The 13,892-nt window shown below is 64.6% G+C and overlaps 1 protein-coding gene across 6 annotated transcripts; it reads right to left on the minus strand.

Annotated features, from left to right (window-relative positions):
• Window positions 1-473: 473 nt before the first annotated feature.
• LAD1 (ladinin 1) lies at window positions 474-13,809 on the minus strand. 6 transcript variants are annotated; one of them, XM_033415931.2, is made up of 10 exons: window positions 13,680-13,809; window positions 6,607-6,744; window positions 4,693-5,497; window positions 4,138-4,242; window positions 3,328-3,371; window positions 2,175-2,247; window positions 1,950-2,087; window positions 1,593-1,679; window positions 1,254-1,325; window positions 474-965 (listed from the first exon to the last, which is right to left on the minus strand). In XM_033415931.2, the coding sequence occupies exons 3-10, from the start codon at window positions 5,476-5,478 to the stop codon at window positions 960-962; spliced, it is 1,311 nt and encodes a 436-aa protein (XP_033271822.1). In that variant the 5' UTR covers window positions 5,479-5,497; window positions 6,607-6,744; window positions 13,680-13,809; the 3' UTR covers window positions 474-959. The 6 variants fall into 6 exon arrangements, with proteins under 6 accessions (XP_033271822.1, XP_033271820.1, XP_033271819.1 ...); XM_033415929.2 differs by having other exon boundaries at window positions 13,550-13,697; XM_033415928.2 differs by lacking the exon at window positions 13,680-13,809 and adding an exon at window positions 11,651-12,351 and having other exon boundaries at window positions 1,254-1,322.
• Between the last annotated feature and the right edge of the window lie 83 nt (window positions 13,810-13,892).

Consider the following 13,892-nt stretch of genomic DNA (forward strand, 5'->3'; position numbering starts at 1 on the left):
CTAACGATTAAAAGAAAATACATACACGTGTGTGTGTACGTATACACACACACACACACACGTACGCTTGTGCGCACACATACCCGCACACGTCTACCTTTATCACTACAGCACAAAGGGCTTTGACAGGCACCAGGCTTTCTGAGTTTGCTTTGTCCTAGATTCTCAGCTGGCCCAGTGTCCGCCAAGTCCACAGGAGCCATGACGTCAGAGGAACAGAGGACCGGATTTGGGGATCGTGTGTGTTGGGATGTGACTGCAGGCCTAGCACTGTTTGTGGCAGCTCTGCCCCCCTCAAGTCACCATGCGAGACAACTGGGTAGCAACCCCCTTAGACGTGAGGACAAGTGATGAGGGCAACGCCTCCCCCCTGCACGCCAAAACAGCCCTCCCCGCACGCTGCGGACAGTCCCCATTAACAGCAAAGCCTCCGGGAAGGAAACGTTTTTAAAGTATTATCAGTCACTCACACCTGAGAGTGAATGAGTTTATCACCTCTTTCCTGAGAACAGCGGGAGGGGAGCACACGATGGCTTGGCCAGAGCACCAGGTGGGGATGTGAGGGAGAACAAAGCAGGGGACGGGGCCCAGGAAGACAGTGCGATGCTTCCAGCCTGGCCGAGGTGGATGGACCAGCCTCTGAGAGGTACACGGAGACACCTGCTGGGCTCGGACCAGGCAGGGACCCAGGGCTTCTTGCAGGACGGTGCCCCTGTCCCTGGAAAGGGCCAGCAGGAAAAGCCGTCTCTGGACAGGACGCCGAGGCCTGAGGTGCGGACGAGAGTCGTGCTGTGCCTAGGCCGGCGCTGGGGCCCAGGATCCCCTGTGCCCACAGCAGGACAAGGGGCCAGGCACACCTGCCCCAGAGGCTGGGCAGAGAAGGAGCTGGCGGAGTGCCCCGGACGTTCCTGGTCCCAGGTCCAAGGCAGAAAGGGAGCGGGGTGATGAGACAAGGCTTCTCACACCTACGGGGCAAAGGGCTATTAGCACAAGACGGGTTCCTAGGGCTGGACAGGAAGGCACCCCCTTCCCCAAGCCCCACGCCCACACTGGGCCAGAGGCCCCAGATCTGCTGGTTGAGAGGGGTAGGGGCTTGCACAGCTGTGGGGAAGCGAAGCCAGCGGAGGGTGCAGCCAGCGTTCCCCATGTTGGGACAACCCAGCCTGAGAACGGGGCTGTGCAAACACAGGCCAGTCGGTGTGCGTGGCGCTGGGCGTGTGGCGTCTCCGCAGGGCGGCCACCCCTGCCCTCACCTTGGCATCCAGGGAGTCCACTTTCTTCCTCCACTGGATCCTCCTGGCGGCTGCCGACTCTTTCTGCACCTCCTGGTTGCAGGCATCAGGGCGGAGACCAGAGGCTCAGGCTTACGGCACAGGGGTCCCCAGACCCCTCCCCCTCCCGAGGGAGGACCCCAGACCCCTCCCCCTCCCGAGGGAGGACCCCAGACCCTCCTCCTCCTCTCTGCCTTCCAGCCTGCAGGCTTATCCAACCCCGTTCCCACGCCCAGAATACGTCCACTACTTTTGGGGCTGCCCCTCCTCTGGCAGGTCATTCTGCCACGAAAGGGCCCGTGGTGAGGCCTCAGGAGGTACCTGCGGGTCCCCATCTCCTGACTCCTGCGTCTTGCTGATCCACAGGTTGAGCCTGGACGTCACAACCCCCGAGAGCCGCAAGTTCTCCTGAAAAGAGAGCTTCCGTGTCGGGGTCGGGTGGGCATCTCCAGAGGCCTGTACCTTGCCCACACCCATCCAGCCCAGGGCGCCGGGCCCGCCCCCCCCTCACTGGGGCTGTGCGCACAGCCAGGGGGACGGGGGCTCACGAGTGGCAGGGAACTCAAGTCAGCGGCAGGTTCTCCCAAACTGACGCCCGAAGACGCAGAGCTGTCTGGCACTGCCCAGACCAGGGGCCGGGATTTGCAGACACCCAGCCTCATGGCCTGAGCCACTCACCTTCCGGCTGGAGGCTGCTCCTTCCCGGCCCTGACCCACCAGCTCCTTCTCAAAGAGGCGGCGCTTGCTGGCGACGTCCACGGGAGCCACCAAGAACTCGGCGCGGGAGGGGCCCGGAGCCCTGACTGACTCCGAGCTCTGAAAGCAGAGAGCACAAGCCGTTGACCCTTGAGGATGGGCGCTGACCACGCCCACCACGCAGGGCAGGCGCCCGGCCCCACCCACCTGTACAGCCGTGTGGTATCTCTCCAGCTTCTGGCCCAGTGTGAAGGAGCTGGCTGGGATCTTCATGCTGCTGCTGTGGGACGGAAAGGTAGGACAAGACGAGCCAGGTGAGACCCCCCCCGCCCCAAGGGAGACCAGGCCTGCGCCCACACCCCCAGCGCTTCGGCATGTGGCCTCAGTCGCCGAGCGAGACCATGATGACTCGGCCAAAGTGACGATCTACAGACTCCGGGGACTCCCCTGTCCTCCCTAGAGACAGTCCATTCAGCAGGACACCAGCCACCAGGCTGCCCCACCCCCGACCAACCCCAACCCGTCCTCAGGCCACCGGACGAGCGTACAAGACTCATGACCCGGCGGTGCCTGCCCTCCTGACACCACGCCGAGGAGCCGGCCAACCGGACACCGTGTGGGTCATACTCCATGCCTTTCCTCATGCTGTCCCCTCGATTCAAAGCTTCCTTCTGCTGGGAAATCTCCCTCTAGTTCAAGTCCTTTCAGATGCCAATCGCTCTGGGACAGAGTCCCCAGCTCTCGAGGGCCGAGCTCCCGCAGCCATGAGGGGCTCCAGCCGTCCGTTCCCATGCCCGTCCCGGCACCTCCGTGCTGTGGGGCTCTTGCACATTTCATGTCTGATGTGAGCTGCTCGAGGGCAGCAGCATGTCTCATCCACCTTGTACCCCAGCACCCATCCCCACCCCCAGTCCTCGCCCAGCACTGCTGCCCTAGAGATAGTCTGGGGGCAGACGGATGCAATGCATGAGCATGAAACTCCCAACGCATGAGCACAGCTACTCTTCAGACCCCATTTGTTGTTGTTGTTTTTTAGAAAAACATACAGTCCTCCAGCTGCTTGCATGGACGCTGTGGGCGGAGGCAGGGGGAGGGGGGAGGTGGAAGCGCTTGTCAAGCTTGCAGAGTTCCGGGCGCCCGCGCCCCGCCTGCTGAAGCGGCTTCATCCCGTTCCTGCACTGGTCAGTCTCCCTCGGCATCCCTGTGCCTCAGGACAGCCCCGCCCAAGCCCCGCCTCCTCCAAGCAGCTCCCCCCATCCCTTCCCTTGCGCCACATCTCGGGCCTCAGTCCCTCCTGCTAACCCTGCAGCACAAGCAGGACGGAGCAGACGGGAGAGGACAGAGCTTCCGGGCCCCTGACCTGCGGGTTAAGGCTGCCTCTGAGTGGTCTCTCCGGGGGCTCATCTGAAACGAGAAGGAAGGTGCCCACGAGTGGGGTCAGCCTCGGCCTCCTCAAGGGAGGGCTCAGCTGTCAGAACACATCCCCCTCCTGGGGCCTCCCCCCCACCTCCGTTCAACCCCCAGTCCAACCCCCATTAAAGGGTCTGGGACACGGCCCCACCCACCAGGCCGGGTCAGCAGCCCCTCCTTGACGCCCCCAGGTCTTCTTGGGGCAGCTGCAACCACCTGCTTCCTGCCTGCTTCCCCACCGCCCCGAGCCCCGTAGGGCAGGGCAGGGACAGGCACCGGCCAGCAGCAGGTGTCCTGCCTCTCCCCAGGGCCTGGCACAGCGCGCGGACCGTCAAAAAGTGAGTGAGTGACCCAGTAAACAGAGAAACCAGGAGTAAATTCTGCCGTAAAGCGACAGGACCAGCCCCGGTCCACGTGATCTGTACTCCTGGGGCAAGGCAGGGCGGCAGGCACCGGGACAGCCCATGGCTCCCACCCGCAGTGCGGGAGGCTCTCCCCGCAGTCCGCCTGCGCCGCCCTCCTGCAGGCTAGCTGTGCCCACCACCTGGGGCTGCTGGGTCTCGTCCACACCCGCCTCCAGCCATTAACCGGTGCTTCACTTGATCCAACCGCATGTGCTCTCGGCCACCCTCGGGCACCCAAAAGCCCTGTGTCTGCTACAACGTCCCTGGTGTCTAACCCAGGGCCCTGGGCCGTAACGGGGGCTGCTTTCCTCGGCATGCCCTCCAGCGGACGGGAGACAAAGGGACCCGGGCCTCACCCGAAAGGAGATGGTCCTGGGGCTGGAGCGCTTCAGGGAGCTGCTGTAGGTGGCCTGGGTGGGCGAGGGTGTGTCCGCCTCGTCCTCCTTGCTGGGGATTTTCAACTGGATGGAGAAGAGGGAGTATCACACGGAAGGCCAGGGCACCCCAGTCCCGAGCTGCCACGGGGCACCACTGGCCTGGCCCATCCCAGGAGCTGCAGGGGGAAGCAGGTAGCAAGACAGTCCCGTGCCTCCTGCCCCTCTGCTGTGGGGAGGGCGGACCCAGTCCCGGGGCCAGGCCACGAGGCAGGGCTTTCCAGGGGGACTTCTAGAAGGATCTGAGGCTTCCCACGGGTCCACGAGGGCCTGCAGTCTGGGCCCTGGCTGAGGAGGCGGTACGGGGTACCAGGTGCTCCCCGCTGCACAGCTGATGCCCCCGCCCCCGGGTCCGCTATCCTGACCGTGGTGGAGCAGGTAGGGAGAGGGAACTGCCGAGGCCGGCCTAGAGGCGGGAGGACAGGACTAGAAGGGAGGGCGGAGGGCGGGGGGCGGGAGGGCAGGGGCACCGCCAACCTGGAGAGTGATGGGTGGGAGGTGGCAAGTCCCAGCCGGACGCTCTGCCCCCTGCCCCCGCAGCCCCGCCGAGGGCGGGGGCTCCTGCTTGGGGCCGGCCCTCCCCTGCCCCTTGGGGGTGGACGGGCTCTGCGCAGAGGCTGGCCGCTCCTGGGCCCGGGGCTGCCCTGGGGCCGCCGCCCTCGCCGGGGCCCGCCGCGTCTCAGGGGCCGGGGTCTTCTCAAAGACTGCTGCTTTCTCAGACGTCAGTCTCTTTTCTGAGTCCGACGTCTTCCCTGGGGAGGGCAGCTTCTCCAAGACACTTGTTTCTTCCAGAACCAACGTCTTTCCCGAGATGGTTCTTTTCTCCAACACTGCAATCTTCTGGGACACAGACACTTTCTCAGGGCTGGCAGTCTTCCCGGAGGTGGAGACTTCCTTGGAGTCCAGGCTCTTTTCGGGCGCTAATGTCTTCTCTGGGGCAGAGGGCTTCTCTGAGCCCCCCTTCCTGCTGCATCCCGGCTCCCTGCCCACCAAGCTCTCCTCCTCCCGGACCCAGGAGCTCTGCCGCTCCCGGCTCAGTCTCCGGCGAAGCAGCAGCCCCATCTCCTTCTCGGGCGCTGGGGGCAGCTGCCCCGCCTGCCCAGTGCCCGCGCCATCCTTCTCCTCTGTGTCCAGCTGCTCCCGGACGGGGGCCTGTGCGACCTCCGCCTCCCGCTGCCTCTGCCTCCTCTCCTGCCGTGCCCTGAGGACGGCCCACACATCCTCACCGCTGGAGTCTAGGGGTGGTTGGGGGGAGACCTCCATTTCCTCCACGCTCGGCAGTCTGAGTCGAAAGATGGGAGATGGGGCGGGAGACAGAGTCAGAGGCCGGCAGAGGTGGGAGGGGCCCTGGGGTGCCCTCCGACCCAGTGAAGATGCCTCTGGGGCCACGTGGGAGGTGCGAGGAAGGAAGGCCGAGGGCCCCGCCGGAACCACCATTGCTTAAATCAGGAACCCTTTTATCTGCTTTACGCATCGGGCTTCTAAGTTATCCTTTGAACAAAGCACATGATGCTTTTCAAAGAAATGCATAAACCCCTGAAAGGTGCAACCATTCCATGCTCAGCCCCAATAACAAACACCTCATCTGTGCCAGGCCCCGCCCCTTGCAGCTTAGATCAGGACCAGAGACAGCCAGGGAGCTGGCACAGGTCACACAGCTAATGGGCGGTGGAGCTGGGAGTAGAACCCAGGCCTCTGACGTGCCTCCCAGCCCCTGTCAGCCACTGCGTGCAGCTCAGGACGCACACCTTGTGGTCCCTCCTCTGGGGGACCCAGGGGAACAAGGGCCCTCAGCCTCCAGCAAAGGAGCCTCTTCCGTCCCCACCACCTGCTCGCCGTGCGACTTGGAGCAGGTTAGCAGGTTAGTTCACTGTCTGAGCCTGTTTCCCAGCCTGCAGACTGGGCTTGTTCGGAGGCGAGAGGAGACTCATGGCAGGAGCGGGTGCCGTCCTGACAGACAGGAGCATCCGGTGAACAAGGCCCTTCTCTGCCTTCCCCTCTCGACCCTCAGATCTGGTGGCCAGACCGGCCCCCGCGCTCCTGCGGTCAGAGGCGGACCACGGAGGGTCCGGGTTAGAGGGAGGCAGCCGGCTTGAACGCAGAGAGTTGGCCCCGGGGCCCGACAGATGTGGACGACACCCGTGGCCCCCGCTCTCCAGGAGGACAACCCGTGTGCTCTCTGACCAGCTTCTCCACCTGTGAGACAGGTTAGGACCCTCCCTCTCGGGAGCCTGGAAAGGCTGAGCTACGCTCACAAAACGTCCAGCAAAGGCTGCGCGTCTCATGAACACTGGTCTCACTGGCTGTCCTGGTGAGGGTAGGACCCACGGAAGTCCAGCCTGGTTCCCGCCCGTCATCCGGGACTGGGACACCACCTCCCCACCCCCGCACCTCTCTGGGGCCGCCGCGTCTCCGTCCTGGGCCGGCTGGGCCACCTGGTCGTCCGCGGTGGAGCTCAGGCTCCGGTGTCGCCGCCGCCGTTCCCTCTCCTGTTCCTCTTCATCCTCCAGGGTCCACTGCCTGGCCAGGCTAGGGGGGGACAGGGGTCAGTGCAGCCCACATGGCCCGCCACCCCAGCCTGAGCAGCGACACCCCCAGGGGGCGCTGGGCTGGACTCCACCCTGGACCCCCGAGGTGGATGGGGGCCCCTACTCTGGGGCGCCCAGGGATGTGGGAGGGCAGGTGCAGCTCTGCCTGAAGGAGGTGGGTGAACCTGACAAGCTGCCCTCTCTCTCTGGTCCGGGGACTTAGATGACATCCCTCAGCGGACAATCGCAGAGAAACGACCTCAGCTACACAGCTCCCCGTGGGACTTCTCAGCTCTCCAGAGGGGGAGACTCCCCACTGAGACCGGTTACAGCCGGGGAGGGCCCGGCAGCACTCCCTTCACCTCCCAGGAGCCCCGGCAGCCTCTTTGGCTCCCGAGAACCAGCTCTCGGGTGCTGGGGGCAGGGGCCACACCCTGCTTTTGGTTCCTGCATCACAGGGCTTACCAGCCACCACCCCCGCCGTCAATCATGCAGCCACCCAACCTCCTGTCCCTGCAAACAGCCCTCCCCCATCACCTCCACCGCCCGGCCCACCTGTCATCCTTATCCACCTACCTCCCCCCAACCCATCCCCACCCTCCATCCCAACCAAAGAGCAAATATCCCAAAGGAACTGTGCTGGGCCAGCGCCCCGTCGGAAACTGCGGCTTCACAGACCAGGGCAGGGCCCCTGCCTCGGAGACACCTGCCGAATACTGAGAAAGACAAGTGTGTCCACCAGTAGCCCCCCAGCTCTGCGCAGGGAGGGAAGGGTTACTGGGGCCGCAGCGTCAGCAGAGGCCCCAGCAGAGCCTGAACGTGGGCTGGATCTCAGGAAGGGGGACAGGCCAGGGCCGGGAGAAACCCGAGGCCCAGGCAGAGGGGAGGGACGAGCAAGCCTGGTGGTCAGAGGTGGGGGCTTGCAGGGCAGGGAGGCCGTGCTTCACCCAGAGCCGCAGGAGAAGCTTAGGCCGTGAGGGCTGGGAGTGGCCCCCCAGTGATGTCTGGGGCACCGGTCAGAAGGGCCTCTGCTTGGCCCTCCTGCCCGCAGGCAGGTCCCTTCCTTGCCTCCGTTTTCCTCCCCAAGAGGAGCACCCACACGACGGCCCTGATCTTTTATTCCAAGTCCAGCATCACATCTGCTGATCTGATCGTCACTAAACTCACACGTTTTGAGCACTGTCTACAGGCAGGCAGGTTCCGGGGACTGGGAAGGAGCCCGACGGGGTTCTGCCCTTTGGGGCGCGTGCCAGGTGGGGGAGTCAGACAGGGAGCAAGGAGCCCGCCCGTGAACAAAACGTCAGGAAGAGACGGAGGACGAGAGAAGGCGCCTGGAGCGGAGAGGGCCCCGAGGACCAGAGGGGCTGGGTCTGGTGGCAGCGTTCTAGGGTGAGGGGATAGCACAGCATAGGCCTCGGCCGGATGGCTGTGCTCAGGGGCCGGGAGCCAGGGCAGAAGGGACGGGGGAGAGCATGGGTTTATTCCAGGGTGTGGGAAGACACTGGATAGTTTCACACTGAGGGGGACATGGTAAGACTTCTTATGGTCACTATTTTAAACCTCTCCAGCTGCTGTATGGTGACAGGACTGCAGAAGGCAAAGGAGAGGGACTGGGCCAGGGGTGGGGGTCGGGGCCTTGCCAGGGCGCGAGCTACGGTGATGTTACCTGGGGTGGTGACAGTGAGATGGGAAAAGTGATGGATTCGGGACACGTTTTGAAGACAGAGACAACTGGGTTTGCTGATGGGCTGGATGGGGATGAGGGGCGAGGGGATGAGAAAAACAAGGAAAACTAGATTTTCTGGCCTGAGCAGTCCCCGGCGCCTGCTCTTAGAAGGCTGGGGACCGTCAGGGAGGGGGGGGTTTGGCGAGATGTCCGCGGGAGGAGACCCGGGGGGAGCTGAGCTGCAGAGGAGCCAGCCCTGTCCACACCGCTGGGAGGGCAAGACCACCAGGAGGCAGTGTTGAGCACAGAGGCTTCCGGACCCTTAGAAAGAACCCGACTGGACAAGTAAGGGGAGAAGGGGACCCGAGAAAGAGGAGCTGGTGACGGCCGGCAACTCTGCTGAGAAGGTTTAACGAGAAGAAAAGACACCAAGATGAGACGGTACCTGGAGGAGGACGTGGACGCCGAGATTGCTGTCTTAATTGAGGTGTCATTTACGTACAGTAAACACACAGATCTTAAGTCACGTTTTCTTTTCAAGATGGGCAAGTGAGGCAGAGCGGAGAGGGTACGAAAGGTTTGAAAAGAAAGTGTGAAGAAGTTGCCCTGCAGGGAGAGAAAAGACCACAGGACGGGGCGCATCCACCACGGCATGCGGACTGCACAGGCGCCACCAAATGTGGAACCGAGTGCAAGTGTCAACCTCAGAGGGCAGGGCGTTCCCCCTCCCTGGGTGGGCGGGGTCCGCCAGATCTCTGCCTCGATAAGCAAGAGCGCAAAGGGGGAGCAAATCCTAGGCACCCCCGAACGGCAATCCGCCCATCGCCCCAGGCAACCTTCCAGAACCGCCCAAGTCTGGTGTCAGGGTAGCTCTTGGTGAAAACCTCAGCTCCTCCTGCTCCTCAGGTCTGTACTCCACCTGCGTGGGGATGGGGCAGGGCTCCAATCTAGGACCCACGGCCTTGACCACGGGGTTTAAACCAGATTCCCCAGGGCCTCCGTGATCATTCACCCACTCACTCACTCACTCACTCACTCACTCACTCACTCCACGGGAACCCACGGTTCCTTCTGGCCAGGCCCCAATGCCCCACCCCTTCCTCGCTGCCCGGGTCCAGATGAGAAAGGTCCACTTCAGCTCGCTTTCCTCTGGACCCACCGAACCGAGTGCACAGTGTGGGGTCAGCCGTGCCCTGCAAAGCTGAGGGACCCCACCGCCCCGAGGGAGGCCGGCCCACCGAGCGGGGGCACCTCCCCCACCAGGCGCATCTGGGCTGGAGCCCCCAGGATGCCTTGGGCCTGAGCACAGGCCGCTCAGCCCTCAGGGGAGCCACCTGTGTGTTTGTGGGACCTGGGACAAGGCGGTGTGTGATTCGTCAGAGCCTGGTCTCGGGAAGTGACTCACCCCAGGCGGGTCCTCGCCCTGAGGGTCTCGGGGCCCGTCCTCAAGGGACCCCCAGCTTTGCCCCAAGACCCCGCCGCTCACCCAGGGGACGTGGTCACCCCTCACCCCCACCCCAGGAGAAACGCTGTCTCCACTAAGCAAAGAGCTCCTCCTCTAAAGAGGAGAAAATGGGGAGGAGAGGGCAGGAGGGGTGAAGGCCAGGCTTCTGGGCGGCTCCACGGGAGCCCCAGGAACAAACAAACAGCAACGAAGGGCTTCACTCAGGAGCACACAAGTACTTGTTGACTACGGTGACTAACCAATCAGTAAATAAGGGCAGGAGCGCGGGCTCTGACATGTGCTCACACAACGCTGGGCGCTGCTCCCAGCGGCTCCCAGATACCTCTGATAAGAGGCCCCCGGCAGCCCTGAGGGACGGGCGGGTCACCCCCATTCTGCAGGTGAGGACTCTGAGGCCCATGGGGGTCGATAACGTTCCCAGGACAGGCCAGCCAGTAAAAGAAGGAACGAAGCTTCCAACGTAGGCCAGCCTCCTAAGCACACGGCTAAAGGCCAGGAAGGATGTCCTGCCACCTTCTCGGGAGCCCAGCCGCTGAAGAGGCAGCGGGAGCAAGGGGCGTCCGGGACGGCCTCGGAAAGTGTGGGACCCTCCAGCCCAGCACAGGCCCGAGCTCGTGGCGCAGCCTGGGGAAGCAGGGTTGGGGAAACCCAGCCGCCAACACGTCGCCCTCTCGGGCGCCAGGGCCAGGCCAGGGTGGACCGTGTAGGTCCCGCGCCCCGGGGAGTCCCAGCCACTGTCACCAGCTGATGCCGCAGCCCTGGGCGGCCGTCCCGCCACCAGCTCCCTCTCAACAGCCCTTTCCTCCACCTCCTGGCCCTCCTCTGGGGACACACATCCCTCTCTTTGCCTCCAGGTAGGACTGCTAGCCGCCCTACTCCGGACCTCACCGGCTCCATTCTTAGGGCAAGGGACCTCCTTCTCCCTTAACTAGTTCTGGAAGACCTTCTGCCCTGCTGCTCAGGCCAGAGCTGGCTCTGCTCCCTCCCAAGGGCCACGCTTCCTGAGCTCCATCCTCGCGGTCAGCAGCAGCTGAGTGCAGGGGTGTAAGTGCTGGCAGCTTTACCAGGAGAACCCTCTTTCCCCAATTGAATCGCACATAGGAACACATTATACAACAGACCGAGGCTCAGCTGCCCTGGTTAAAGCAGGGGAAGGGTGTGAAGGCTGCCCCAGAGCATTCTGTGGAAGCCTGGGGCTCAAAGAGCAAGGATTTGCGGGACTTGGAAAGAGAAAAGGGAGCTCAGGCCTGGCACCGGGCTGAGAGACGCAGTTCTGATTAGCTGCGTGACCTTGGGCCAGTCTGCAGCCTCTGAGGGGGGACAGGCCTTCCACGCGACGAGGGGCCACGCCGGGTGGTCCATGAGGTCCCTTCTAGCCCTGCTGGTCTAGGGAGAGGTGTCAGGGAGAACTGAGCAGCTCGGGAGGTGGCAGGGCTGCTCAAGACCCAGGCAGGGAGATGATTAATCCCGCCCCCCCCCACTGCTCCAGACCCACCCCTGGGCCCCCGCCGACGAGCCCGCCCAGGCTCACCCTCACCAGGCCAGCCCAGGGAGGAGAGGGCAAGGCTGCTGACCAGGGCACCCGGCCAGGCAGCTCACCACTGCCCCGCCCCAGGGCTAGAGCGACTGAATTTCTACTCGCCAAGGACAGGCGGCAGGCTGGCCCTCAGCTGCCCACCTGGGCCCCGTCTGGGGCCATGCTCCTCGCACCCTCCTCAGCGCCCCCCCAAACCCGACCCCGGGACGGCCCGGGAGCCTCCGTTGACAGTGACTCACGGCCCTTCCCTCCTGCCAGCTGAGGCTTGTTCGCCAGGGAGCAGTAGGGCGGGAGGGTCCTCAGCTCCAGCTGCCTCAGGGGCGAGCGTTGGCCACAGCTGTGTCTGCCCACAGGGCTGGGGAGGGCCAGGGGGCGGGGCCAGGGCTGGTCCCCCGGGCTTCCCGCTGCCTAGCGATCGCCTCCCCCCCTCGGCCCCCCCTGCAGCCACGGGAGACTGGGGCCATCTGAGCAGGGGACCAGCTAAGACCAGACCCTGCTCGCATTTTAAAAGTTCCAGCGCCCCACTGCCACCTGGCGCACACCCTGACACACATCCGGGCATGTCTCAGACACAAAGTCACACACATCCCAGCAGACCGGGGGCTCCTGACTCAGCCATGTCTGCTTTGTGTTTGGTTTTTTTTTTTTTTTTTTTTTTGCGGTACACGGGCCTCTCACCGTTGTGGCCTCTCCCGTTGCGGAGCACAGGCTCCGGATGCGCAGGCTCAGTGGCCATGGCTCACGGGCCCAGCCGCTCCGCGGCATGTGGGATCCTCCCGGACCGGGGCACGAACCCGTGTCCCCTGCATCGGCAGGTGGACTCTCAACCACTGCGCCACCAGGGAAGCCCTGCTTTGTGTTTTTAGCCCAATGCCCTGCGCTGTGGTCTTCAATGGACATCCAAATGGACTCGGACTCCCAAGGCCCAAACTCGGCAACGTCAGAACTTACCATCCACCCAGACGTGTCCACACTACACACCCCAACAGACGGGCCCCGCCTGGAAGCAAAGACGCTCCCACGTCAACGCCGGCACCGTGACCCACACGCAGAGTCCGAGACCTTGACCCCCAGCTCCACCCACAGTACAGACCCTCCCTGGGTGTGTCCAGCCTCTGAGGCGGCCGGGCCCCTGTCTAGGGCACCGAGCTCCTCCTTTCTTGGGGCGTATCCTTCCCCTCTCTAGACCCCGCGGGCCCCTCTGCAGCGGGGTGACCGGGCAACTGTGCTTCAGAGCAGTGAGGTCTGAGGGTCTGGGAGGCCCGCGGCCCTGGAGAAGCTCTGGAGCCCTTGGGAAGGGGGTGGGGAGAGCCAGAGGCCTTGCTGGGGAAGGCCTGGGAGGGGCAGCTCCGTGCCTGTAAGGGCAGCCTGGGCCTCCACCCACACGCCCACCTGAGAGGGGTCGCCTTCTACCCGCTAGAACCTTCCGGGCTCCCATCTACTACGTGGGCCTGTCTCCTGAGGGGGCAGTGCGGGGGGGGGTCGCAGGTGAAGATGCTCATGGAAGCACCTCTGGGGGGAGGTGCAGGGTGGCCCCAAGGGGTTCAGGGGTCACCAACCACATGAGGGGGGCTGCCTTCTGGACACGGCCCCAGGCTTCTCTGACCCTGACAGATGTCCCGCAGGCAGGGATACGACACCCAGTGCCCAGGCCCTGGGGAAGATAAGCTCACAAATAAAGGCTGAAGCCCAGAGGGGGGCAGAAGCTGTGGTGAGGTCACCCAGCCCAGACGCCACCCCGAAATGCCACACTCGGAACGCGAGTCTCATCAGTGGGAGGGCATCTGTTCCCCCCCCCCCCGCGCCCGCTGCTGTTCACCAACGCTCCCCGGTGGTGCTGCCCCGCTCCTGGCACGGCGCCCCCTCCTCCTCCCCGGGCGGGGCCCCTCAAACTCTCTACAGCGAAACGCGGGCCGTCAGGGGGGCTTCTCGGGAAATGAGGCTGGGCCATAACTCCAGAACGCCTCCCCAGTGCCCCGAACCGGCCTCTAGGGGCCGACAGCCCACCCCAGGCACCCTGCTTGTGCCTCAGCTCCCAAGGGGAGGAAAGAGGCGGTGGGGCAGACGGAACACCTGCGAGCTGCCAGGTGTGGCCCCGATTCTGTGGCCCCCAGGGGCGGCCAGGCCCCCGGGCTCACCTGGACAGCTTGGCCCAGTTCTTCCTGCTGACTGACATGTCGCCGGAGCCCGGGCGCCCGCCGCGTGCTTCGTGTCCGCTCGGCGCCGCCCCGCGCGCAACCCGCCCGCCGCCGGCGCAGGTAGGCTCACCTGGCCTCTTATCCCCCCGGCCTGCGTCCCGCGCAGCCGCGCGCCGCCTGCTGCCCCGGATTGGCCTGTGGGTAGGCGCGTCGCAGAAGGAGCCGCCCCGGTCTCCGCCCCGGCCACCCGGCCGCGCGCCCAGGACGGGCCGCCGCACCTATGCTCCGACGGACGGACGGGTGGACGAGAGCCCGGGCCGCGCGGGGCGGTGCGGGGCGGGGG

The sequence above is a fragment of the Orcinus orca genome, chromosome 1 (assembly GCF_937001465.1).
Source record: "Orcinus orca chromosome 1, mOrcOrc1.1, whole genome shotgun sequence".
In the NCBI taxonomy this organism is placed as follows: Eukaryota; Metazoa; Chordata; class Mammalia; order Artiodactyla; family Delphinidae; genus Orcinus; species Orcinus orca.

Coding starts and splice junctions, on each gene's coding strand:
- LAD1 (XM_033415927.2), bottom strand. CDS start 11,973: ATGCCCGGATGTGTGTCAGGGTGTGCGCCAGGTGGCAGTGGGGCGCTG. Junction 2,248..3,327: donor GAGGCAGCCTTAACCCGCAG/GTCAGGGGCCCG, acceptor TCCGTCCCACAG/CAGCAGCATGAAGATCCCAG. Junction 1,680..1,949: donor GAGCAGCCTCCAGCCGGAAG/GTGAGTGGCTCA, acceptor CTCTCTTTTCAG/GAGAACTTGCGGCTCTCGGG.